The 26,779-nt window shown below is 31.8% G+C and overlaps 1 protein-coding gene and 1 pseudogene across 24 annotated transcripts in view; both read right to left on the bottom strand.

The window, feature by feature from the left end:
- LOC105151380 (uncharacterized) overlaps positions 1 to 26,779 on the bottom strand; it is a 159,356-nt gene that overhangs the window by 23,482 nt on the left and 109,095 nt on the right. For 21 of the 24 annotated variants that reach the window (XM_087410285.1, XM_087410267.1, XM_087410283.1 and 18 more), the window contains 3 exons: positions 9,080 to 9,345; positions 8,140 to 8,324; positions 4,161 to 4,999 (listed from right to left, as the gene is read on the bottom strand). In XM_087410285.1, coding sequence (XP_087266411.1) covers positions 4,936 to 4,999; positions 8,140 to 8,324; positions 9,080 to 9,345 — 515 coding nt within the window. In that variant the 3' untranslated portion in view covers positions 4,161 to 4,935. Of the gene's footprint in view, positions 1 to 4,160; positions 5,000 to 8,139; positions 8,325 to 9,079; positions 9,346 to 26,779 lie in introns of those variants that run through there. The other 3 variants (XR_015546368.1, XR_015546366.1, XR_015546367.1) reach the window with 1 other exon arrangement.
- Positions 12,145 to 17,829, bottom strand: LOC147908400 (uncharacterized; annotated as a pseudogene).

Genomic DNA, 26,779 nt, shown 5'->3' with positions numbered 1-26,779 from the left:
TTAGCACCAAGCGATTATCATCTGTTCCGATCGATGCAACATGCTCTAGAAGATACACACTTCCATAATTATAGCGAAGTCGAAAATTGGGTTGCTGAATGGATTGACTCAAAAGACAGACTATTCTTTCGTCGTGGAATTCAACTTTTGCCTGAAAAGTGGCAAAAAGTCATAGCTTCCGAGGGAAAATACTTTGATTGAGGTATTCATATATTTTGTTATTGAAATAAGTGCTCAAATATAAAGAAAAAACAGCGGCTTTTAATGCAAACCCCTAATATTTGTTCCGCTCCGAGGCAGGGAGGAGGAGGGAGTGACAGTTGCTTCGTGTGGAAAGTCGAAACTCATGTGCAACAGAACAATTATGAAAGTCGTGTGTCTCTTTGCAGAGGGGGAGGAGAGGTGAGAGTCGAAGGTGAAAGTCGTGCGCCCCTTTGCAGCGGGGGGGGGGGAGTAAGAGTCGAAGTAAGAGTCGTGCGCCCCTTTGCAGGAGGGAAGAGGGGATAAGAGTCGAAGATGAGAGTCGCGCACCCCTTTGCAGGGGGGGGGGGGGAATAGGAGATGAGAATCGATGGTGAAAGTTGTGCGCCCCTTTACAAAGGGGTGAGGGGAAGGTGAGAATCGAAAGTGAAAACCACCTGTTGGAGATCTTTTAGAGTCATGACCTTGGTAACATATGTTAAAGTCGCGGTCGTCGCAGCATCCTCTGCACGGCTATCAAACATATTTTAAAGCAGGTAATTTTTGTATTGTATAATTGAACTTCTTTTAATAACTTTTTAACGAATAACGAGCGACGGCTAAAACTTGTTGGAGGTCACTCAGGGTCATGACCTTGACAACATATGTCAAGGTCAAAGTCATCGGAGCTGCCTCCCCTATTCTGAATAATTACCAAATATTTTTCTTGAAAATTTTTACAGAATGAACTTCAATATGTTCTTCGAAATATAGAGCATATAAAAAGTTTTCAGAACATTTCATAGTCGAATGCCAAATTTTTCAAAATATTCCTCTAATTCGTAGTTTTATTCATTCAAATCAAAAGTTATCGTACAAATTTTTTCGAATTGTCAACTTTTATCTATAATTTTGTTTATTACTTAAGGAAGTTCTTTGGAAAGTTTTAGCTCTTTAAACATTAAGATAAAATAATGATGATTTATGTGTCAATCCGATTACGTAGCGCGCAATACGAAAGTCTGAGCCGTTCGTTTCCGCGGGGATGTCATGTCTATGAAATGCGTCCTATGTTTATAAATCAAAATTGTTGAAAATTCGATAACTTTTGTGATCGAATGAATAAAATTACGAATTCGAAAGAAATATTTTGAAAAATTCGGCATTCGACTGTGAAATGTTCCGAAAACTTTATATGCTCTATATTTCGAAGAACATATTAAAGTTTATTCTGTGAAAATTTCAAAGAAAAATTTTCATATTTAGTTGAGATATGACGAGTTGAACACAAAAATCTATTGAAAATTTTTTATTTTACAAATTAATTTTTTCATTTATAATTTGGAAACAAAAAAGTTATAAATTTAGTTTAAACATGAAAAAAATACGCTATGTAATTCTCTACAAGAATCAATTATCAAAATTGAAATTAGAGTGATGTCCAAAATTAGCCTTGTGGACAATACTTTTTTATTCCGTGAAATCCACGCATATCCCCTTATAGAATCTAGCCCCTCAATTATATATAATTATACATATTATATTGGTTATTTTTGTTTTTACATCTTTTATATTCTCGCGCTTAGTCTTAGATGTCACGATGCTAGTTATTTCTATTATCTTACAAGCTTGCATCCTCTTAATTGCGTATGTGTAGAGAGCGTTCATGAAGTGAGTAAGTTGCGTCTTTTTCCGTTGCTGTTGCTTCGCGCCATTTTTTGTATACAAACAATCTTCTTTTATTTTAACTACGTAAAATATATTTTATGTTCACTACATAAAATATAAAGAGAAATACATAAACATTATTGTAATAGTAATCTACGTGTTTATGCACATAAATATATATATATATATATATATATATATATATATATTATATATATATATATATATATATATATATATATACACTCATTCATGTGAAAATCAACAAGTCTTTCATACGAAGAGTCTTCTCCTAACAATCTTTTTCAACGTATTATGTGTAATTATAATCATTTATATATATACGCAAAATTTCTTATAAGAAATCAAATCGATTTAAATGAAAATGACAGATCTTGCTCGGTTTCTATTGCCAATCTGCTGTCAAGTTCTCAGTAGACTCTGCTCGGTTTCTGCTCGCAATTTGCTATCAGATTTTGTCAGCAGGTTCTGTTTGATTTTTGCTGCCAGTCTGTTTGCATAGAATGTTAACAAGTTCTGTCGACAAAACAGAGTAGAATGTGATGTCAGTGTGGTCAGTCTGGTAATTTCATTATTTATCAGTCTGGTCTTCTGATCAAATCTGCTACCAGTCTATCGACATCCTGCTAACATTTTGCTATCTGGGAACATTGATAATGTCCTAATTATTTCGTCGAAACATCTGTTTTATTTCATTTTATTTGAAACATGATTATGTTTTAGCAACTGTAATTCGGCTTTTGCTCATATACTCTTGAATTACATTTACATTTATTTTGTATTACATTTATTTTTATACAAGTGAGTTTTATATTTCTAGCATTTATTTATTTGCATTATTATCAAAATTTTACATAATATACAATATTATGAATTATTTGGATCATCAATTATGATTCCATTGAAATTCTATCCCTATTTTTCCTTGTTTGATACATGTAGTTTATTTTAATTAATTAAATCATTTTTTTTATATTATATACTAATTTCATTTTCTAATAAAGAGTTTTTTATTATCGAATTGAGACATTTGATTTAAGGATGTCAAAACCATAAAGCAATATACTTATAAAGATTCTTTCTATCCTTAAAAATGTTTTATAATCCAGATAAATGCATTTTTTAAAGATCCTGTAGAAGGTCCCGGGAAATTCCAACTGAATCTTTTTCTGGGTGAACAAACTTACAAATTGAGGGGAATAACGATTCATTTGAATGCTTGGAACCTTGCTAAAATCGATTTTAATTCAATTCAAAAATTGATTATTTTTTTACATTAATAGGGCTATATTTCTTGTGCATATCACAGAGCTAAATGAATTATTGCAGCGTGTTCAAAAAAACATACCACATTTAAAATCCGGATTAAGTCATTTTTGCATCAAATCAAACATGTATTTCAAAAAATCAAAACTTTGATTTAAAAATCATTCAGCAACCTCTAAATCTTAATATTTTTAAATAAAAATGTAAGGATGTTCTTTTGGTGTGAAATGGAAGCATTGCTGAAGCCGATTTAAAAAACATTTTTTTTCTTGTCAGTCTAATACACACACACGCGCGCACGCGCGCACACACATACCATACACACCACACACATATGCATATAGGGTGAATCAGAATCATTGAACCATCTTTTTACCCTATGAGATAATTATCGATTTCATCTAATTGAATTAAATCGTATGCAATCAATTATTTTCTCATAAAGTAAAAAGCTGGTTCAACGACTCTTCACCCTGTATATATATATATATATATATATATATATATATATATATATATATATATATATATAATATAAAATATATATATATAAAATATATATATATATAAAATTATAATCATATAATGCTGCATTTGAAGATACATCGAATGTTGTGGATACAATTTATGATGAGTTTTAATATTAATACATATTTCGCTATTAACATAGTATATATAGTAGCGCAACTCTCTGTCGGCAACTTTGATGTTAGTGTTGGTCAGAATGGAGCGCGCATGCGTGAAATAAGTAAGTTATCTAGCGTTGCCACGGTTACCACCTAAACTTTTTTCTCTTTTCATCTTTTTTTCACTTTGTCAAAATTCCTCGCAAAATTCACTATATTCACTTTATTCGCATCGCAATCCAACGAATTCATTGAAGTAAGTGCTATTGTAGGAATATATTGGAGCATATTAGAGTATGTGACGCAAATAAACCTAATATTGCAATGAAATAATTTAAACTTTATGAAAATTAATAAAAATAAATTGTAAATATATTGAAAAATAAAGAAAAAAATGTAGAAAAATTAGGAAAAATATTAAATTAACTTAAAAATATATATTTGTATAAAGAAATATTATGTAATTATATATCTATGAAAATATTATGAGGAAGCTGATATAAAAGAAATTTATATACATATATGTTCAAAAAATAAGTTTAAAATATAATAAATAAAAAGAAATCTTTCTTACTCAGTTTTCTATGTTACTTTTGTTCACTTTTTCACTTTATCACTTTTTCACAAAAATTAAACCAATCTCTCGAAATTTCTCACACAACATTTTACCAAATGAATAATAAACGTAATACTTCTCTCTAAATTTTTATTCTGAATATGTTTGAAAGACAAATATTTAAGTGGAACATTGAAACGCTTTTTAAATAGAGAGAGAGAGAGAGAGAGAGAGAGAGAGAGAGAGAGAGAGAGAGCAATAAAAAAGGAGGAAAAGGAACAGGGCAATTTACTTATTTCATGCATGCGCACTCCATTTTGACTAGCATAAAATCAGAAGAGTTGCGCTAGTTGTGTATATGACTGTGCTATTAGATTAATGTCCAAAGGTTTTCAAATTTCGACAATTTTAACACGTAGTTAGATGATTTTGTATAATAGAGAATAGTAGAATGATAGAATCGCCACAGATTAAGAATAGTCATCGCTGATTTCGCTAATCAGAAATTGATTAACTTTCGAAGATGAACATCCACAAATATGACTTGTACATCATCAATTCTTACATAGTATACTGGGAGAGTAGAATATGAGGGGTGACCATGATCGATGCTTCGGGTCAAATGGTGCACCAAGCAAGCACCACCTTCTTAAACGGAACGAAGATTGCTCGATCCGGATCGCTGTAAATGAGATTTATTTTTGATTAAAATATAAATGAAGCATTTATTACTTCCAATTTAATGAAATATATTCTACATAGCGTTCCAGCAAACAAGAATGGATTGAAATTTTTTCCGAATGCATATTTTAAATAGCGAATACTTTTTTTTGGATTCAATTGGATTCAATTAAATTGGATGCAATTGGATTGAAAAACTGCATATCCTATTCAAAATTCTGAATTAAACAGTATTCACAATGCACAGAAAAAGTTAATATTATTTTTATTGAAAGGCATAGAGATATATTAGGTGTACAACTTTGCCTCCGCCGTTTTTTTTTCCGAAATTCGAGGCTTTATTATAAAAAACTGGTTATACATTTATGATTCAAAGTATTGTCCATCGCTGGCTACTACTTTCTCCCATCTTTCGGGCAGCATACGAATCCCTCGAAAAAACTGGTTATCTTTTGAGGCGATCCACGAATCGATCCAATTTTTTATTTCTTCATAAGACCGGAAGTGCTGGTCAGCCAGGCCGTGCCATTGATCGAAACAAGTGATAGTCAGAGGGAGCAACGTCTGGAGAATACGGCGGGTAGGGTAGGACTTCCCATTTCAACGTTTCCAAGTATGTCTTGACTACTTTCGCAACATGGGATCGAGCATTGTCATGCTGCAAAATCACTTTATCGTGTCTCTCATTATATTGCGGCCGTTTGTCTTTCAATGTTCGGCTCAAACACATCAATTGCGTTCGATACTGATCGCCTGTGATTGTTTCAGCTGTTTTAACAGCTCATAATACACCGAGCTGGTCCCACCAAATACAGAGCATGACCTTGGAGCCGTGAATATTCGGTTTGGCTTTCGACGTGGAAGCATGGCCGGGAACTCCCCATGATTTTCTGCACTTGGGGTTATCGTAATGAACTCATTTTTCGTCCCCAGTCACAATGCGATGCAGAAATCTCTTCCGTCTTTGCCTTTCAAGCAGCTGTTCACAAGCAAACAAACGCCGTTCAACATCTCTCGGCTTCAACTCGTACTGCACCCAATTTCCTTGCTTCTGAATCATTCCCATGACTTTGAGGTGTTTTGAAATGGCTTGTTGAGTCACTCCCAATGATCGTGCCAATTCTTCTTGATTTTGACACGAGTCTTGATCAAGTAATGCCTCCAATTCTGCATCTTCGAAAACCTTCTTTCTTCCATCGCTGTGCCGGTCTTCGACGTCAAAATCACCGTTCTTGAAGCGTTGAAACCACTCACGACACGTTCTTTCACTAATAGCGGCTTCACCATAAATATTTGAGAGTATTCGATGAGCCTCAGCCGCAGATTTCTTCATATTGAAGCAGAAAATTAAAACCTTCCGCATATGACGAGAATTTAGCTCATAAATTGACATTTTCGAGAATAACTTTATGATGCAGACACAAATCGACTAATGTTTCTATGAGGTTATGTTGACAGATGCCCAAGTTTATGACGTCTATGATTTATTTATTTCGCCACCACTTACTATCTATAGGAAAACAGCGGAAGCAAAGTTGTACACCTATATATATGCTCCATGCAATTCCTGTAAATGAATAAAAATGCATTCAGGATTGAAAAGCATTCATTTTAACATTCGTGAATCAATATTTCTGAAAATCTGAATCCATTTCAATTCATTTCAATCCATTCTCGTTTGCTGGGATATATCCAGGGGAAAGTTACTTTTTACAAGTAACAAGTTACAGTTACTCGTTACCGATTTTTAAAAATAACTCGTTACAATTATCGTTGAAAAAATAACTTTTTGTTATTTTTCCGTTACTTTTTTAAAATACGATCACCAATCACAGAGGGACTTTCTAGAGTCTGGCCATCGGCCCATGTTTTCGATTGATTCATGTTAGCTTGCCGTCACTATGGTAGCACGAATTAATGTAAGGAAATGGCACGTTTATTAAAAAACTTGTAGACATGAAATAACGCAAAATATTCTTTATTGATGTATTTCACATTATAGGATGCTTTCTAGCAAGGACACAATCAGACACAGTGTGTAACACAGTGAATCCTTGTTTAACGTAGACAAACAACAAGGATGTAACGATTTGCTGTGTTACACTGTGTCCTTGCTGTGTCTGAAAAGCACTCATAATCATAAGGAAATGTTATAATTGTAAAGAAATAATATAGTTATGAAGAAATATACAATGTGTTTAATAAAAATATAAAAGGAAGGGCGCCGATAGAAGATCATGAATTATCGCAAATAATAACAAATAACACAATAATTAAATAATAATAATAAATAAAAATAATATTTTTATTAAGGGCGCCGATAGAAGATCATGAATTATCGCAAATAATAATAAATAACACAATAATTAAATAATAATAATAAATAAAAATAATATTTTAATAATATAATAATTAAATCGGTGTAATGTATTGAGTGATCATGAAGAAAAGTCGGAATAAATAAAATTGATATGGTAATAAAAATGAAATGTGAAATCAAAATAAAAAAGCCCGGCAGGCTTAACAAAAATTGGGAATGACACAACATCTAAGTCGAAACAAGACAAACATGTCTGTCCCGGTTTATTCTCGTCACAGAACTTAATTCTTAAGTACGAAAGTGTATAAAAGTGAAAGCACTAAGAACATATCCTAACCACTTTTATCTGACATTTTAAGGGTAGACTTTGTTTTTCTAGGGACTCTAGGACTTTCTAGTCTCAAACACTATGAGTGACTTGTATCATGTTCAATTGTGCAAAATAACAATAATTGTAAAATTCGTTACCGTTATAGTTCCCAGAAAAAAAAGTAACGCAGTTACCAATGAAGTTACCAAAAAAGTAACTTGTAACTGTAACTTCGTTACAAGTAACGAGTTATTTCTATTCCCTTATATATATATTAAAGACAAAAAGAGTATTACGAAATACCCTTTTACTGAAATTATGTAAAAATTTAAAGAATCAAATAGAGAAAAAGGCTAATTTAATTTAATAATTTTTTTTTTATTAAAAAATTGTAGTTTTCTTCCTATTATACATGTAGTTTCAAATAAAAGAAGTGTTATTCTCTAAATATTTATTCGTAATACATGTCTGCAAAATATTTTGCATTTTAAAAATTATTTCATAAGCTTACCAATCGAAAAATCTTCTGCCATGAAAAGTACCATCAGATGAACCATTGACATATGGCAGTTCCACTCCCACATGCGTTTCTTCTCGGCCAGGAACGGGACCTACATATCTCACGCGACCTTGGAGGACCCTACCTTCCGGTGATATAACCTTCACAAGATGATCCAGTTTGAGATCTCTTGGTATCTGAAAAGTGCACATAAAAATTCGAGCAATTATATATTTAAATAACAATTAAAATTGAATAAGGCTAAAAAGATTAAATCAATAAAGGATAAATAATGCCAATGAGAGCCGACACAGTTAAACGTGTAATCTAAATATAATATATATGTCAATCATCAATTACAGACTTTTTGATCATAAGATTAGATCATCCTCAGTGCATAAGTAACAAATATCGGAATCAAATTACGTTGTAAAATAATAGGCGAATAAAGTGTAAGTGTATTAAATCATCGTTAAGCTGTTGTTGAATTAAAAATATCTGTCGTATTTAGCTGGATATTCAAATCAAAATTCCGTAATTTAATTAAAATATTGAGTTAATATTTACAATTTTTGAAATGATTTCCATAGTCGAGTTGAAATTAATTAAATCAGTTAAACAACTTACATTGATCTCAACATAACGATGATCCATTATAACGCAATATGATTATATACTTATATCTTAAGAGCGTGTGAGACGTTTTGTATTCGCAGTGTTTATATGTACAAACATTAAACAGAATAAGAATAAGTATTAACAATAAAAATCAACAATACAAATTTTTAACTTATAAAACAAAGAGATATTACTCTTTCTTAACTAAATCATAATATAACAGATCCAACAATTTTGTATCATTGCAAATTAAATCCATTTTTTTGTTTATATATTTATATATTTAAAATAGAATTAAATGATTAAAACAAAAAAATTACAAATATAACAATACCTTTGGCAAATATGGTTTGGCATTCTGAGGAGGATGCCAATCGTGTATCAAGTTCGGCTCCGAATGCCTTCGCGTTCTTCTTCGTCTTGTTGTCTGTTTGTTCCAATAATCCGTGCTGATGCTTGATATTGTTAGCATAGAATCAATGCTTCGCCGCAGATAATCCTCGGCTTCATCGATTAACGATTCAGTAGAGTCTCCGCTATTTTCACCGCCAACTGAGTCTGAATGCAAGTTGGGTAAACTACCGCGCGTCAATGGACACTCTGAAAGTTTCATTTTGAACTCACTATATTAGAATCGATATAAATTTTCTTTCTCAAATACTTGCATCATTATGTCATTTCAAATAAGTAAGTAGTAAAGATCTTGTGTATACATATGTGTAGATTTATCTAATATTCAATCTAATAGAAATGTATCAAGCAAAAAATAGAACACTGCCTTATATAATATATTATTCCAATTTTAAATATACAAAATAATTATCACACACAAAAATGGTTACATACATATAAAGAATTTTAATTTCTACTCAAATATCTCAAAACGGTAAATATAGAAAAAGGAAATTTCCTGCAATAACCTTGATCTAAAAATAGAAGAATTTATGAGAGAGACATATCCTTAATTAATAAATTATATGTATATCTTTGAAATTAAGCTGTTTTGGACATATGGTCATGTGAAGTTTCGAATTTGTGTGAGGAATCACTCCTTAAAATCCTTTTATCATACTTAGGACACATCCCTATATATATTAGATACGCAACTAAGTTCTCGCTGTTATTTTGATGCATTTTCATCAAAATAACAGCGAGAACTTAGTAATAAATATCTTATTTCAAATAAATAAAAATGCATACACAACATTTACATTAATTTACTTGAAATAAATTATTAGGTGTTGGAATTAATTCGTAGCGTTTTACAAGTGATGGGAAGTACTTTCATTAATGTATTTTTTAATGCTCATGTGAAATAAATAACATTCTTTCATTAAAAAACACCTTCCAACACCTAATACTTATTTAATATTTTGATACTTCACGGTTAAATAAATTCTCCTATTTCTAATTTTCTATTTACTATTTCTTATTTCTTAACAGTACAAAATAAAAAATAGTAAAAGTAAAATACCACATGTTTGCTGTGTTCTATACAATGTATATACAGGGTGTATCCTAAGTATGATAAAAGATTTTAAGGGGTAATTCTTCATACAAATTTAAAATTTCATATAAAACATATGTTCGAAATGGCTTAGTTTCAGAGCTACGTGGGTAACATGTGTCTCTCTATAACATCGCATCGTTCTCAGCGAAAGCAGCCGGATGTTGCCTGTGCACGCACTCAGAGAAGGGTGCAGTGCGTCCAACGTTTTCTTAAAGACAAAGCAAAATTTCAGGCACCGCGATCACACAGTTCGAATATAATCGACTGCGACGAAGAAACCCGGAACCAACTGAGCGCAGCCGAAGCGCCGCGCCGTCGTGGTCTAGTGGAACGGGAAAAACCGGTCGGCGAAAAGTCACGAAGATGGTAAAATAGTGCGAGAAGATAGAGTAGAGCCTTCTAACTCAGGCACCGCATGTCCCAAATCCCCTTGCCCGCTCGTGCTTGTTCCCCACCATGGGTTTAACGCTTCTCCTCTATTCGTAGCTGTGCACTGGCGCAGTGACGCGATCATTTCGTATAGCAGTCAAGCGTGGTTTCATAGATATCGAGAAAGAACAAAAGCAAAAGAAGCAATATTTATGACTTATTTTATTTTCGTTTGCGATCTCTATTAATCTGAAGAGTTATATTTGCATACTTGCATACTTACTTGCGACGAATCTAAACGCATGTGGCGGAAAGATTGAAAGGCAGCGTTGGAGGGGATAAAATTGAGAGAAGCCAGCTTACCATTGAAATCTTAGTGGGAACACGATCATGTGACCATTTGGAAGGCTCTGAGATAGAAAGTACTCTACTTCCGTCGAGAGTTCTCCGCAGTCACCGTCCTTCGTCTAGTAGATAAGAAACGGAGGTAGAGGATTCTGCCTTCGCCAACCATTCTCGGCAGTCGGACGGCACATACATTTATTTACTTGCAAGTGAACAACGAACAAAGCAAGTTAACAAAGAACTTAAGGGGTAGAATGTTCTCCGCCTCTGCCGAATGTTTTCGGCAATCGTCACTAGGGTTAATTAAAACTCGAACAATCCGTATTTTTTCTCCTTTTTCTCGTGTTCATATACGAATATCGCCTATTGAAAACATCGCACCGCGGACGCGGAATTTTAAACCGTTTCGGACATTTAAATAATGTCCGTCTCCGCATCGCGTCCGGTCTCGTGCCACAACCCAAACAAGCCATACTTGCGCATTGAAGTCAGCCTACACCGAATCAAGCGCACGTACAATTCCGCAAATCAGTGCAACTTTTTGCAAATATCAATTGTTATATCTTGGATGCTAGCACAAATAAGTGATCTACAAAAACGATAAAAAGAAGAAAGTAAAACACTTCTTCACCGTCAAAACCTTTAATTATACTTTATAAGATATTGCAGATATTTAACGGGTGAACAGACTCATAATACCGAACTTGACGTGCATAATGCAGGTGGCATGAGATAAGATGATTCTGCTGTGAACCACGGCACTATATAATGCTCAATCTGCTGGATAACGATCGTGTAACTTTTTCTTTAGAGCGGAAACGTGAAAAGTAAAAATTTTTATGTACGTAGATTAAAACCCCCTATTATGAGATAGGCGACTAATATGAGATAACGACTTTTCTATTAAACTAAACGCTATCTGTTAGTTCCACCATGAATTTATTGCTCCTGGATTGAAAACTGTTTAGCAGAAAATTCATTATTAAATCATGCCTGTAGTCATCGTAAAAAAAGATTTTAGAATTTGAATGTTTTCAAATTTCATTGAAATGAGCCTTTAAATCTTGTTTATTATTTAATAAATAAAAATATTTGGCAATAAATTTTTCATGTAGTGATAGAGTAAGGTCGTACTAATAGAAAAATACGGGATATATTGAATTGTTTAATTACAGATGTTAGATTTGATCATAAAATCACAAGGCGTGGAAATCGTAATATGAGGTATCCAGGGTATTTCTAATATGAAATAACCCATGCTTCTATGTTATAGTGGAAATCGTTGCTAAAGAGTAAATGTTATCATACAATAATAAAAAGAACAATCGGAATGTATGTCGAGTGCCTATTTCTGCGATGCATGATTCCAACTACCTGAAGATGAGTTCTGGGTATAATCTATCGCATACTTATTTTTCATGTACGCTGACTGTGTTTGTTTGCATTTTAAAAACATGAAATAAAATTTTTTAATTGCAATACTGATATACTTTGCGTTTTATACTATCGATTTCTCGGGGCATCTCATATTAGGAGCACAATTTTTTTGCGATTTGCTCACTTTTTATATTTCTTTAATTTAAAAAAAAATCGAATTTGAGTTAAATTTTATATAACGTTACCTTAAAGCTTATTAAATTCCCTTCAAAATGACCTATTATTTTTTTAAATTCTGCCCATAGACTTCTAGCATTTATCCAAAATGAACTCGGTATCTTATAATAGAAACCTTTCCTCTATGTATGTACATACGTAGCACTATTCGGGAAGTGACGTACATCGAATGGCAGATCTCCTAGAAATAAAACCTCACACCTCTCCTTCCTGGTCTGCCTCGTCGTCCAGTGATGGTGCTGTTAACCTCTGTGGAAATCGAGTATCTAACCTCGGTGGAAGCATAGGGAACGAAAGAGAGCAAACAACTGATCCTCTAGATTAGGGGACGATAGGCTGATAACTTATCTTCGTCAAAAACTATTTATTGCAGACAGGAGAAGAGACCTCCGATTGAATAGAAAATTTGGAGATAAAACTGGCTACGACTAAGGAATAACGAGATGAACTTTGCAACCTGGAATGTCAGAAGTCTGTACAGCATACGAACAACTAATGGATGAGTTAATGAAATACAAAGTGGACTCATGTACAATACAAGAGATAAGATGGCTAAATAGCGTACTAACAAGGAAAGAGACCTAACTCCTTTCCGAACTTAATGAACTTTCAGTATGTTATTCTCCAGACAAAAATAAGCGACACGTATTTTCTTATACGTGCTTTTACGTATTTTTTTTACCACTTATTTTACGTACTTTTAAGAGATGAAACACCCTTAGGAGAAAAACGGTTTTTTCTTTCGAAGCGGATATCGTTGAAACTGTAAGAGGTAGATAAAAAGTTTGAAATAAAAGTTGCATGGTTTCAAAAGTACTTTATAATACAAAAGAAAAAAATTAAAAAAATTTTTTTTTATTTTTTTATCTCCACCATTTGACTTTTTTAATATATAAAATTTTGATTTTTTTTTTATAATAAAGAGAAAGATTATTTTAAGACGAATTTAATCATGTGTGATACAGTTATTTTCCAAAGTACCATTTTTGAGAAATAAAAACGCCTCTATACGTGCGCTATCCGTACTTCACGCAGCACATTCGTGATGTTGAAGCGTACTTTCGCTTAAACAGGAAGCAACGATGTAAACATATCTATTTTTAGAACTCTGCGGACGTCTAGTCATAGAAATTTTTATCACGCACGACTAGACAGCATTTACGTAACGTCTAGATAAAATATAGTGTCAAAATCGAAAGTCGTGTATTATGTAATTGTAAAACGAAAAGTGCAAAGTGTACGTTGCGCTTATATGAATTACATTTATTGTTTGACATACATATTGAATTAATATCTTGTAAAATCATATTTCTTTATTTAAAGTAAAGGAGGAGAATCGAAGAAAATTGGAATTAACGTAAATAAGTATGTAAATAATGAGATGTGAATGAGTGCCTTCCGTGCACGCATCATATGCATTATTTATCTCTTATCTGTTATATATGAAATGATAAATAAAGAAAAAAATAATGATACATTATGCACATAATAAATAATAAATATATCACATATTCATAAAGTTAGTACACACATATATATGTAGATATACAGTAAAAAGTATTAGTACAGTCGAGAAATTTAGCGTCTAAAATCTACAAAGTTTGTTTGTTTATATTAAAATAGAACATATTCATTGTATAATAAAATTGCTAATTAATGTTTATTTTCTACAAATAAGATTCATTTTATATAAAATGTCTTTGTCCTTGTACGAATACTTTTGCTCTCACAATGTACTTATTATATTACCTATAACAATATAGGTATCATTTGTCAAACAATGATATAAATGTTATCGCTTTGAGAACGTTGATATTTTATTGGCATAATGTTAGTGGACTACTGCATTTACAATATCTATAATATTAACAATAATTAGGCGACATGGACATTCCTTATACTGCTTTTGATAAGCCTCAGCTAAAAGCGTGTCATTATTTATTATTAATAATATTTATAATTGCATCAAATAACAAGAGATAAGATTTCACGAATTTTAAAACAAAATGTAAAAAATCATATTACGAGATAACACAATGTATTAGTTGTTGTGTAATTAAATAGTATATAAGTTAATACATATAAAAATTTTATCCTATACGTTTCGAACAACTCGATTTAAATACATGCGCATTATTGTTTATTATTTATTGTGCAATTTTAAAATAATTGAGACATTATTAATTACGTTGAGGCCTCGTATAGGCCTTCTTTTTATTTTTTTTTATTTATATCAGAATTTTTTATTACTTTATTTTATCTTTTGTGCGCATACTTTCCTCTTCTGTGTAAAGAATGTAAAAAGAAACGTCCTGTTGCTGTAGTGCGATCATACATGGGAGAAAATACCAATTTTTAAACAGTGGATAGAAATAGTAGCAGAGATGAACTACGAGAATTACTTGATCGGGTATTGTAAAGAAGGAGAGCACCTCAAGACAATGAACTTCGACGAATTATTGGGCAAGGACGTGGTTCATTTTTAGAAAGAAACAAATAGGACATAAAGATATAAAATTTTTATTGTTAAGATAATAGATAAAGAATGTAATAAAATAGCATATATAAAAATGTAATTTATTTATAATGCTACTTAGTAATATATAAGTATATATATATATATTTTTTTTTTATTTAATTATTTTTTTAAAGAAATTTGGAGACAGGGCAACAGGAGTCGGACGCAACGGTAGTCGTTATGTGTGTAAATAATATACAAATATAATACAAAATTCTTTAATACAATAACGCACATGTTCGGTTCGTTTTTGAATTCTCTTCAGAGACATAAATCACTTTTGTAGATACAATATAATTATTTTTTATGACATCAAAGCCTTCGTTATTATGATTTCCAAAAATCATGTTACGACATTGTATAATAATATAATTATATAATATATAATAAGGTAACATGAATAAAGTAAATTAGTAAGATTATAAAAAAATGTTGTATGCAAAGAGATTTCTTGCATCTTGCGTAAGTAATTATAGCAATACCACCGCAAACATCGCATGTTGCTTTAGCACGTTTTTTGAAACAAAAATCTACAGGAGTTTCTAATTCTTCTGGTTTAAAACAGCAAATAATACAAAGGCATATACCACAAGAATTTTGTATTTTAATAGATTAACAATAAACATCAAATTAGGTCATCAAATTAGGCCATCTTCAGTATTACAAAGTTTCTTCCTCTAATTTATGCATACATATTTGCGAAAACCCTATTAGAGTTATATGAATCACATTAAACGTTATATAACAAGAACGCTCGTTATACATAGATATATTTTTCTGGAGAATTATCATTAAAAGAAGTTAGCAGTTGTGTAATCATATGCTCAAAAGAGAAATGTCTAATATAATAAATGTCTAATATACCGATCCGTCCAATTCCCATGAATCATTCTTAGTTATTGAACGCATAATTTCCAAATTGTAATGGACATGCATGATATTTAATTGATTATACATTTAAAAAAAAATTTTTTTTATTAGAATAAAAATGGGTAATATAATACCTGTATACGAAGAACATCCATGAGTATTATCAATCTTCTAGTTTAATATCTATATAATCGTTTTTATGCCAGGCATATTTAAATAAATTTTGAAATCTTGAGAGAAAATTGAAAATGTATTAACGATTGCAATTTTAAAATGGAATCTCTCAAATGAAGTTTAATTTCTAAACCTAAAATCATGATAATATCTGAAAAATGTTTTATAAAATTTTTCCATAAACGGAAACCGTACACATCTAATGGTTATCTTTGACCCATTGTTCCTGCTGATATAGTTAGAAGAATAAAAAAATCTTGTACGGATATAGGTTTATTTCTTGCAATTATCAGGGCAATGGCCAATCCATGAATCTAGTAATAAAACCGATTTAGGACCAATGTTTGAAAAAAAACTTCTCTTAACCAATTTTCAAAATGATGCGATGTTAACCCTGGTGGAAAAATGTTGCTGAAATTATTCCACGTTTTGGAACAATTTTCAACAAAATTTCAGCATTTTAAAAAACTTTTAGTTTCTACGATTTTTAGCTGAAAAATTCATTTTCAACAAAATTTCAGAAAAATTTCAGCAAAATTTTCAGAAAAATCTTAGCAAGAATTTCAGAGAAATTTTGATTTCAGTAATTTTTCAGTATGTTAACTGAAAAATTCACTTTCAGTGAAGTTTCAATAAATTTTCAGCAATTTCGCTGAAATGTTCTAAAACATGGAATAATTTCAGCAAAACCAAGAAATTTACCAGATTTGGAAGCTAAAACATAAATATTATTTTGTCTAAACATTGTTTCTTCTACTCTAGGACCGAATGTTCCAGTCGATTCTTTTAGAACTATAAAAAGAGGAGATAATAATCTATCATCGTTTGAAATTGTTGGTTGAATGGTATAGCTATGTGTAGTTGCCAAAACTGATTGCACCACACATTCTATCTTTTTTGTACTTTCAATTGCTAATGAACGACCAGCATGTAATTCTAATTAGAATCCGTTTTGATCAGAATTGTAAATATTTTCAAACCCATAACGAGTTATATAATGTTTAACATTCTCGACAAAGCTATTATCTTTTGCTTCTAGATGCTCTTTTGATTGCATAATTTTTTTTATCATAAATTTTGTGATTTTTCGGGATACAATTCTGTGTAACCTTTTAAATTTTCTTATCGAGATGAAGCTGTAAATCCTGTAACATTTATATTTTTGTGTTTTGAGGGTCCATCGAATAATATTGATGTCATGAATAGCTCTTTTTTCCAGACTTTCTTGGAATGTTTGCAATGTGTATGATGAAATTTCCTTTAGCTTATTCTCACTCTACTTCCACCACTGTTTACCTGTTCTTTTCATCTTCGTAATTGGCGTATGTTACTTTTCGAAATTTATATTTTACTGTGTTAAGCGACTTTGGCTTCATCGTAATGTTAGGTTTCCAAAATTCCACGGCTCTCCTTTTATATTCGATTGGTATCTCATCATTTTCACATATCATTTCTTTAACATCATTTTTTTTCTGTTTCGTAATCCTCTTCTTCTTGTTCATTCAACTTTTCTTCCGGAATATCAAAAGAATCTTCGAAATCAAGATTCTTTCTATTCCATTTCAAATTGATCCTCGTATATTCCTTGTAACACATTTTCTATTTTTGGTTTTATTTTTCTCTCGTTATTCATAATAGGATTTTCAGGCAAACTTTGAAAAGTAGCAGCAATATATAGCAGCATTATCACGTTTTTCGGATTCAACCGTATTTTGTTCCTTAAATATTATAAATAATAAATTGTAAACATATTTTTTAAAATAAAAATTGTAATTGTATCACAACAATAGCAATGTTTCATTGTGTATTTATACGGTATTATTTATTGTATTAAAGATTAATTATAATTTATTACAATTAGTATTTATAATTAGTACTAGATTAATTACAATTAGTCTTAAAATATATACAAGTATATATTTTAAGACTAATTATATAATATTTATTGTACTTTTTTAAATCCTTCTTCTCCATGAAAAACTCAATGATACATATGATATAATATAAACGTATGTAATATATAATAATTGTTAAGAGTTTTTCTATAAAAGTAATAACAAAAGACATTTCTGTTCAGTACTGTAACAAAAATACGAGAAATAAGAATTTTATATAATATATTATGTTAGAAGCTAAAAATACAATTATACGGAAAATATGAATATTAAATTTTTTAAATATATACTTACAAAATCGTAGCAAACTACTATACTAGTACATAATGTTACTCACACAATTTCTAACGATGTCTGAACACTGACATTCGCGTAGCACAGCATTTTATGTATATTGCTGCTTATTATGTACAAACCTCACTCCCAATATTCTCCTACTCCTTTATTAGGTTCAATCATTTCTTGTCAATAATTCTTTTACAATTTAATTTCTTTTGTTAAATTCAAGCAACACAGCACTAAAGTAATATGATTTTACAAGATATTAATTCAATTTGTACGTCAAACAATAAATGTAATTCATATAAGTGCGACGTACACTCTGCACTTTTCGTCTTACAATTACATAATGCATGATTTTCGATCTTGACACTATATTATCATCCTGACGTTACGTAAATGCTGTTATCCATGCGTGATAAAAATTTATATGACTAGACGTCCACAGAGTTCCAAAAAAATATTTATTTTTTATTATATATTTACATCGTTACTTCCTGTTTATGCAAAAATACGCAAGGGACGTGCTGCGTGAAGGAGTACGGATAGCGCGCGTATACGAAGTCTGTTCAAAAACTATCGCGAATTTTGTGTTTTTTCAAAAATTATTTATTTATTCATGAATATCTATTTTCTCCCCTTCAAAGTAATCCCCATCAGATATTATACACTTGTGCCAACGTTTTTTCCAATCCTCGAAGTACTTCAAAAAATCATTTTTTGTGATCTTGTTCAGCTCCTCCTTCGATGCCGTCTTTATCTCTTCTTGGCTCGTGCGGCAGCTTCCATTGGGATGATTGAGCTTTGGTTTCCACGTCATAACCATAAACCCATGATTCGTCACCAGTTATGACCCTCTGGAGCACATTTGGGTCGTCGCGGACAGAGTCCAATAGCTCCTTAGCAATGTTAATGCGATGCTGTTTTTGGTCGAAATTGAGCAATTTTGGTACGAATTTCGCGGCGACCCGTCTCATGCCCAAATCATTGGTAAAAAATCGAATGGCATAAGCCAATCGATATGTTTAGGTCCTCAGCAACTTCTCTAACAGTGATTCGACGATTGGCCAATACTATTTTCTTCACTTCATCAATGTTTTCGTCTATTGTTGACGTGCTCGGGCGTCCGGCACGCTCTTCGTCGTTCACATCTTCTCGGCCCTCTGAGAACATTTTGTACCACCGATAAACGTTGCTTCGGTCCAAGGTAGCTTCACCATATGCCACAGTCAACATTCGGAATGCGTCCGCGCACTTAATTTTGTTTTTCACACAAAATTTGATACAGATTCTTTGATCCATTTTTTGGAATAGGCAAAAATCGAAGACGAGCCAAAACACGTACAAGCAAAGCAGCTGTCAAAAATTAATTGAACATTCAAAATGGCCGAACTTGTCGGCATAAGTGAGAAACATGAGTACCAACATAACGCTACAAAAAAATCGAAAATCAAATATACGTAACTCGCGGAAATTCAAAATTCGCGATACTTTTTGAACAGACCTCGTAGAGTTTTTAATTATTTCTCAAAAATGGTACTTTGGAAAATAACTTTATCACATATGGTTGAGTTCGTCTTAAAATAATCTTTCTTTTTATTATAAAAAAAAATCAAAATATTTTATTTAAAAAAGATGATGGGGTCAAATGATGGGGATAAACAAACAAAAAAAATTTTTTTAAATTTATTTTCTGTTATATTATAAAGTACTCTTAAAATCATGCAACTTTTATTTCAAACATTTTTTTTCTCACAGTTTCGATGACATCTGCTTCGAAAGAGGAACACCGATTTTCTTCTAAAGGGTGTTTCATCTCTTAAAAGTGCGTATGGGCACGTATAAAAAAATACATGTCGCTTATTTTTGGCTGGAGAATAACTAAAAGATTATTAAGATCGGAGGGAAATAGTTGGATCTCTTTCCTTGTAAGAAAGAAATCTAGGACTCTATATTATAGCAACAGCACAAAAAGAAATAACTAATATGACGCAGGTCTTTTTGTCAACAAAAACTTATACGATAAGTCGATTTCGTAGATATTAGTCCAAGACTATATAAAATACATCTCAAACTAGAGCTACATAACATCACAATTATCTCCCACGCTCCTATGGAGGGCAAAGAAGAAGATCAAATTCTATGAAGATTTAGAAAAAATACTGGACCAATCTCCTCAGTTTGACATGAAGATCATACTGGGAGACTTCTATAAGAAAATTGGTCAAGAAAGTGTTCACTTCTCAATCATCCGAAAACATAGTCTGCCTAGTGAATCAAATATTAGGTGTTGGAATTAATTCGTAGCGTTTTTTAATGAAAGAATGTTATTTATTTCACATGAGCATTAAAAAATACATTAATGAAAGTACTTCCCATCACTTATAAAACGCTACGAATTAATTCCAACACCTAATAGAAATGGAGAACATTCAGTCAACTTTACTACCTCAAAAGGTATGATTATCTCTAGCATCTGGTTTTCTCATAAATAAATTTACGAAGGAACATGGAAGTCCCCAGAAGGTAAAAAAATCAACCAAATCGATCATACTGATTGATAAAAGGTACGCGAATCATATTTTGAACACGTACAAAAAGAGATCCGAACTGATTCAGACCACTTCCTTGTGATGGCCATAGTTAAAGACAAAATAATAAATAGATGTAAGAGAAAAGCAACGACACGACTGAAAACCTGGACTAGCGATAAACTGAGAAATGAGGAAAGAATACAGTAAGTTGGTAGAAATTAGATTATAAGATGTAAACTGCCAGAAAGAAGCTGATACAAACATATTATGGAACAACCTAAAAAACGGTGTCTGCCAAAGAAATATTGGAAGAGAAGATGGCTATCCGTCAAAACTAGTGGTTTTTTAATGGAGTGCATGAAAGCCATAAAAGAAAACGCCGCAAGGCTCAGAACACTAAACAATAATACTAGATATTGGAGAGAAGAATACTATCAAGCGAGGATGAAAGCAAAAAAGATTCTCAGACAGACGAAAAGACAGTACCTGACAGAAAAAATAAAGACAATTGAATCTAAAAAGATAACAAATAATCCTAGAAAATTCTATAGAGAAATAAAAAACAACAGATCGATGTACAATCCACAGTGCAAATTTGTAAGATAAGAACTATTTGAAGAGGAGAACTATTAACAAGCTAAGAAGAAATAATCAGACGATGAAAGGAGTTTTTTGAAGACGCCTTTGCTTTGAAGCCAAATGAGAAAAGACCAGAAGCATCGAAGCACCAGAAGATAGAGACACAAACATTGACTTACATGCATTTAAATCAGTACAAACTTAGATTACAGACACAGACTAAGTATCAGCATTGAAGAGGTCAAAAACGCCATTGCTGTTTTAAAGAATAATAAGACTCCAGACATCGACTCGATTACGGGCGAAATGCAGCACACATCTACACTAATATTGCACAAGTTAACTATTATTACTAACATCTAAAGATATATAGGTATCCTAAAGATATGTAGATATAGAAAAGACATCCTAGGTGAATATCAATGTAGATTCAGGAAAGACAGATCGATTATAGATCAAGTCTTTACTATGCGACACCTTCTAGAGGAACCTTGAGAACACAACGTTACTTCATATCACCTGTTTGTAGACTTTAAAACAGCATATGACAGCATAGATCAAAATATAATCTGAGAAACCTTAACAGAACTGGAAGTTCCAAATAATTTGGTGCAAATGTGCAAATTAGTTACTGAAGCGACAAGGGGGAGAATCAAGATAAACGACGGAATCTCGGAGGCTCTACAGATAGAAAAAGAAATCAAACAGGAATTGACACACCTGCTATTTAACTTGGTGCTGTTATCAGAAGAGAGAGAGAGAGAGAGAGAGAGAGAGAGAGAGAGAGAGAGAGAGGGAGGAGGGGGGAGGGGGGAGAGAGAGAGCAGGAATCAACAAATTAGTCACTTTAATAAATCAAAGCACCCAAATCCTGAAATACGCCGACAATCTGAATATTGCTGACCGCAGCATAAAAGCAGTCAGGGAAATTTTTGAAGCAATCGAAAAGAAGAACAAAAGGCCAAGTAGGCCTAATTGGAAACGAGAAAAAAACTAAATTCCTGATAATCTCCAAGAACAACGTAATCCATAAAAAAATAGGACCAACTTTAGAAATTGGCAACTACAAATTTGAGATCGTAAAACAATTCAGATATCTCGTCTTAATTATAACATTGGATAACGACGAAACAACAGAAATTAATCAAAAAATAAGCAATGCAACAAAGCATTTAAACTTGCAAGACTGCTAAGACCTAAAGACCTGTCCAGAACCATAAAAATAACCATCTATATAAAACACTGAGGAGACTATAATTACGTATGACTCAGAATACTAGAACCTTGAAAGAAAGAGATGCTGAAAAACTTGCATGCCTAGAAAAGAAAATCCTGTGAAAAGTTTTCGGCGCAACCAGAATGGGTACAAACAAATAGAAGAAAGAAGAATACGAAATTGTACTGGGTTCTATGATGACACAGACATCGTCACCTACATAAAAATTGGTAGATTAAGATGACTGAAATATGTTAACAGGATGGAAGGAGAAGTCCAAGGACAAAAACGAATGGAGGACAATTCTCACTGAGGCTAAGGATCTTCTTAGACAGTAATACTGTAAAAGATGTATGTACATGTACACACACACACACACACACACACACACATATATATACAATATATATATATATATATATATATACAAATATTTTCGCTTTTTACGTTTCCGCCTTAGGGAAAAAATTAAATGATCGCCTACCCTGACCACGGGTCGAATTTTAATCAACTGATCGAACTATTATCGGGTATCGCCCAATCATAATCGGTCATATAATTTTGTATCATTTTGATCCAACTCTCAATTAATTTTCAATTATTGACTACGTTTATATGGCTACGTTTATATGGCTATTTACGCCGAAGTTACAACATCAATGTTATGAAACTGACCAATCACAGTCGTTTTATTCTTCAGAGAAATAGCTATGATGGGCCAGTTTCATAACATCGTTGTTATAACTTCGACGTAAATGGAGCAGTGTAAACATAGTCAATAGTTCGGAAATTAATTGAGAATTTAATCTAAATGAGGAAATGACACTATAATATGCAAATTATATTATAAATCGTCCAGATTATATTTTTATGTGATTAGAGAATCTTTAGGCTAAGTTAGAGTCCCTAGAAAAATAGTCTCTCATGATTATATCAAAATGTCAGATAAAAGTGATGAGGATAAGTTCTTAGTGCTTACACTTTTATACACTTTCGTATTTAGGAATTAGTTCTGTGATGAGAATGAATCGGGACGTGTTTGTCTTGTCTCGGTTTGGATGTTACATCATCTCCAATTTTTATTAAGCCTTCTGACCTTTTTTGTTTTGATTTCATATTTTGTTTTTATTACTCTTCCATCGATGTGTGCTCTTCCTTTGTAAAGGTATGCGCGGAACACATTTGATATTGGCCGTATCGTTGTTTAAAACTATATTTTCATTTGAAATTTTATATTTTTATTAAACAAATTGTATATTTCTTTACAATTATAATATTTCAATTATAACAATATGAAATACATCAATAAAAAATATATTGCGTTATTTCATGTGTATAAGTTTTTCAATGCGGACCGTTATGCTGAACATCCTGTATATGGTATGTGTGTGTGTATACATACATATACAGGATATTCTAAAAAGGTCGGAACACTTGAATATCTCATAGCAAATATATTTTCAGAATAGAAAAGTGTTTCAGACAAAAACCGTTTCTTTACATTGCGATTTATGCTGCCATAGTGAGGGCAAGTTAACATGAGTCAATTGAAAACATGGGTCAATGGTCAGACTCTGTTTTTCTAGGGACTCAAGGCTCTTTTCGGCCCAACCGAATTTGCACTAATCTGGGTTGAAGTAATGATGTTTCGTGCTCTCCTGAGAGCGTGTAACGTCAACCAATAGCGAAGAATTTTTTCTAACCCAAATTGGTGCAAACCCGATCGGGCCGAAATCGCTACAAATAAGTACTGAGTGTATCTTTTTCTATATGAGGGCTACCCTCACTCCTCGAATGGGCAGTCTAGAGATATTATGTTTAGGAGATTTTTAAATTCTGTTCTATGCTACGTCCACGATTTTCGGTTAAAATAAAGACGGACAATCAATCTGTCGCTTGTTCCATTATTGAACAGAAAAACGCCTCGCGACGGGTCGACGACGGTAGACAAACTATCAGCGATCTTATCGTTATGAACACACTTCCCTTAATTCCGTCACGCGCTCGGTTTTTCACGCGTTGCATTATTCATAAATAATGCAAGAAAAAAAAATTTCTAGCTAATTAATCTATCTATCTACACAATTTTTTACATAGACGCAACAAGGCTGAAAAGCACATTTTACAAATTCAATACCCGCCAATTCTATAAATAAAAAAAATCTTATCCTTATAAATGATCACATGCGTAAACGTGTATGAATTATAATTAAATTAGAAAATGAAAAAACGGTTCATTTGTCATCAATCTCTATTTGTTTATAACTTAATACATAACGAAAGAAAATCGAGCGAAAACGAAATTATGCAATATATTTATTAAATATGCTAAAATATGATGATTACAAAGTGATCTATTCAACCTTAATATCCATTTGTTTGTAACTTAATAATTAACAGGAGATCGGAAGAAAAAATTATACGTTGGTATTTATTATAATATATATAAAATGAATATATCTGTACACATAAAATGAGGATTTATCAGAGAATTCGTAATTTGATTATCTTTTTAAGATGTTACGTCTGATCATCTGCGATTTTCGTTAGCTTTGATTTATGTTAGTTGTATGTATATTCTGATATTGAAAATACAAAAGCATATATCACTAATATCTGTATATTTGACCATAAAAAAACATATCTCTTTTTATTTTTTCAACGTAGAAAAAAGAAGATCAGTACACTTTTTTGTTACACGTAACAAAAAGAGATGAAGTAGCTACACACGTACATGAATATGAATTAGAAATATATTTTATGTTTTGTAATGTGAGTACATCATAATGCACATAAAATATAATTCTATTCACTAATATGTCTATATTATATCTGCATGAAAAGCTAAGTATGAGCTAAGTATGATATAACTTCTATCTCTCTTTTATGGGCCTTCTACAATAAGTCATTAGTTACAAATAAGAAGTCAGAAGCTAAAAATTGATCCATCACAGTCAATTTTTCTGACTTCTTATTTATGGCTGATTTATGGCTTAATTGTAAAAGGCTCATTAAACATAATAAAAAGAGATGGAATAGCTACATATGTGCAATGTATTTACGTACTGACAATACATGTTATATCTTAAGTTAAAATGGTATTGAGAATAAAGGAAAAAGTGCTATTATATTATACGTATATACATGTATTTCAAATCCATGGTTACATCCATGGAATGGAAGATATATCTAAGTCACAGTCAGAATGTATTTAATAAAAATATACTTATTGTAACTTGCTGTTAGTCAACGTACACATTGACCTATAAGTGTATACATTTGCTGAAACATTTTGCTTTGAATATGATATACTTATATACATTTCATAAACGTACAGCATCGTACGAAAATTATACATGTGACTATTGACTGTATAATGTATGTTATATATATGTATAACGTATATATTATATAGGGTGTCCAAAAAGACCCCAGATTTAGGAGCTGAATGTAAAGGTGACTATAACTATAATCGTAAAGGAATGTGAATTATACGTATCGGCATGCATAGTACGCCAAAATATAACATGTTGACCTATGATTCACGTTCTCTTCTATGATTGAACGATATGATTTACGGCCATTCTTGTACTATAAGGCCATTACATAACGTTTTTAGGAAAAACGTTTCAGACAAAAGTTATAAGGTTTCAAAGAAGCTGTTACTGATATTCAGTCTTTTTTTTTCTTCATTAGTTTCTTTGTTTCCATCATGTGAAGCAATCAGCTTTTGATTCCATCATGACAATGCTATTCACATTTCTTTAATTGCAGACGCAAAATGTTACAAGATTCCGTGATTGACGCCGTTGTTTTCTGACATACAGCGTCACGCAAAACGATATATGTATGCATATATATATATATATATATATATATATATATATATATATATACATACACACACACACACACACACACACACACACACACATACACACACATACATACAAAAAATTTTTATTTTTCACTCTAAGAAAAAAGATACATAATCGATATCATGGTCACATTATCTTCTCCTTAGCGACTAATTAAGAAAAAGCGTTCTAAATCTAAACCGTATCTAAATCTACGTTATTGTAAGAACTCTCTATTATCTTTGAAGTTCTATTATTGATACATCATTTAAAT

Source organism: Acromyrmex echinatior, chromosome 10 (assembly GCF_024713525.1).
Source record: "Acromyrmex echinatior isolate Ae372 chromosome 10, ASM2471352v2, whole genome shotgun sequence".
Lineage (NCBI taxonomy): Eukaryota > Metazoa > Arthropoda > Insecta > Hymenoptera > Formicidae > Acromyrmex > Acromyrmex echinatior.
This window is presented reverse-complemented; position numbering and strand designations above follow the sequence as displayed.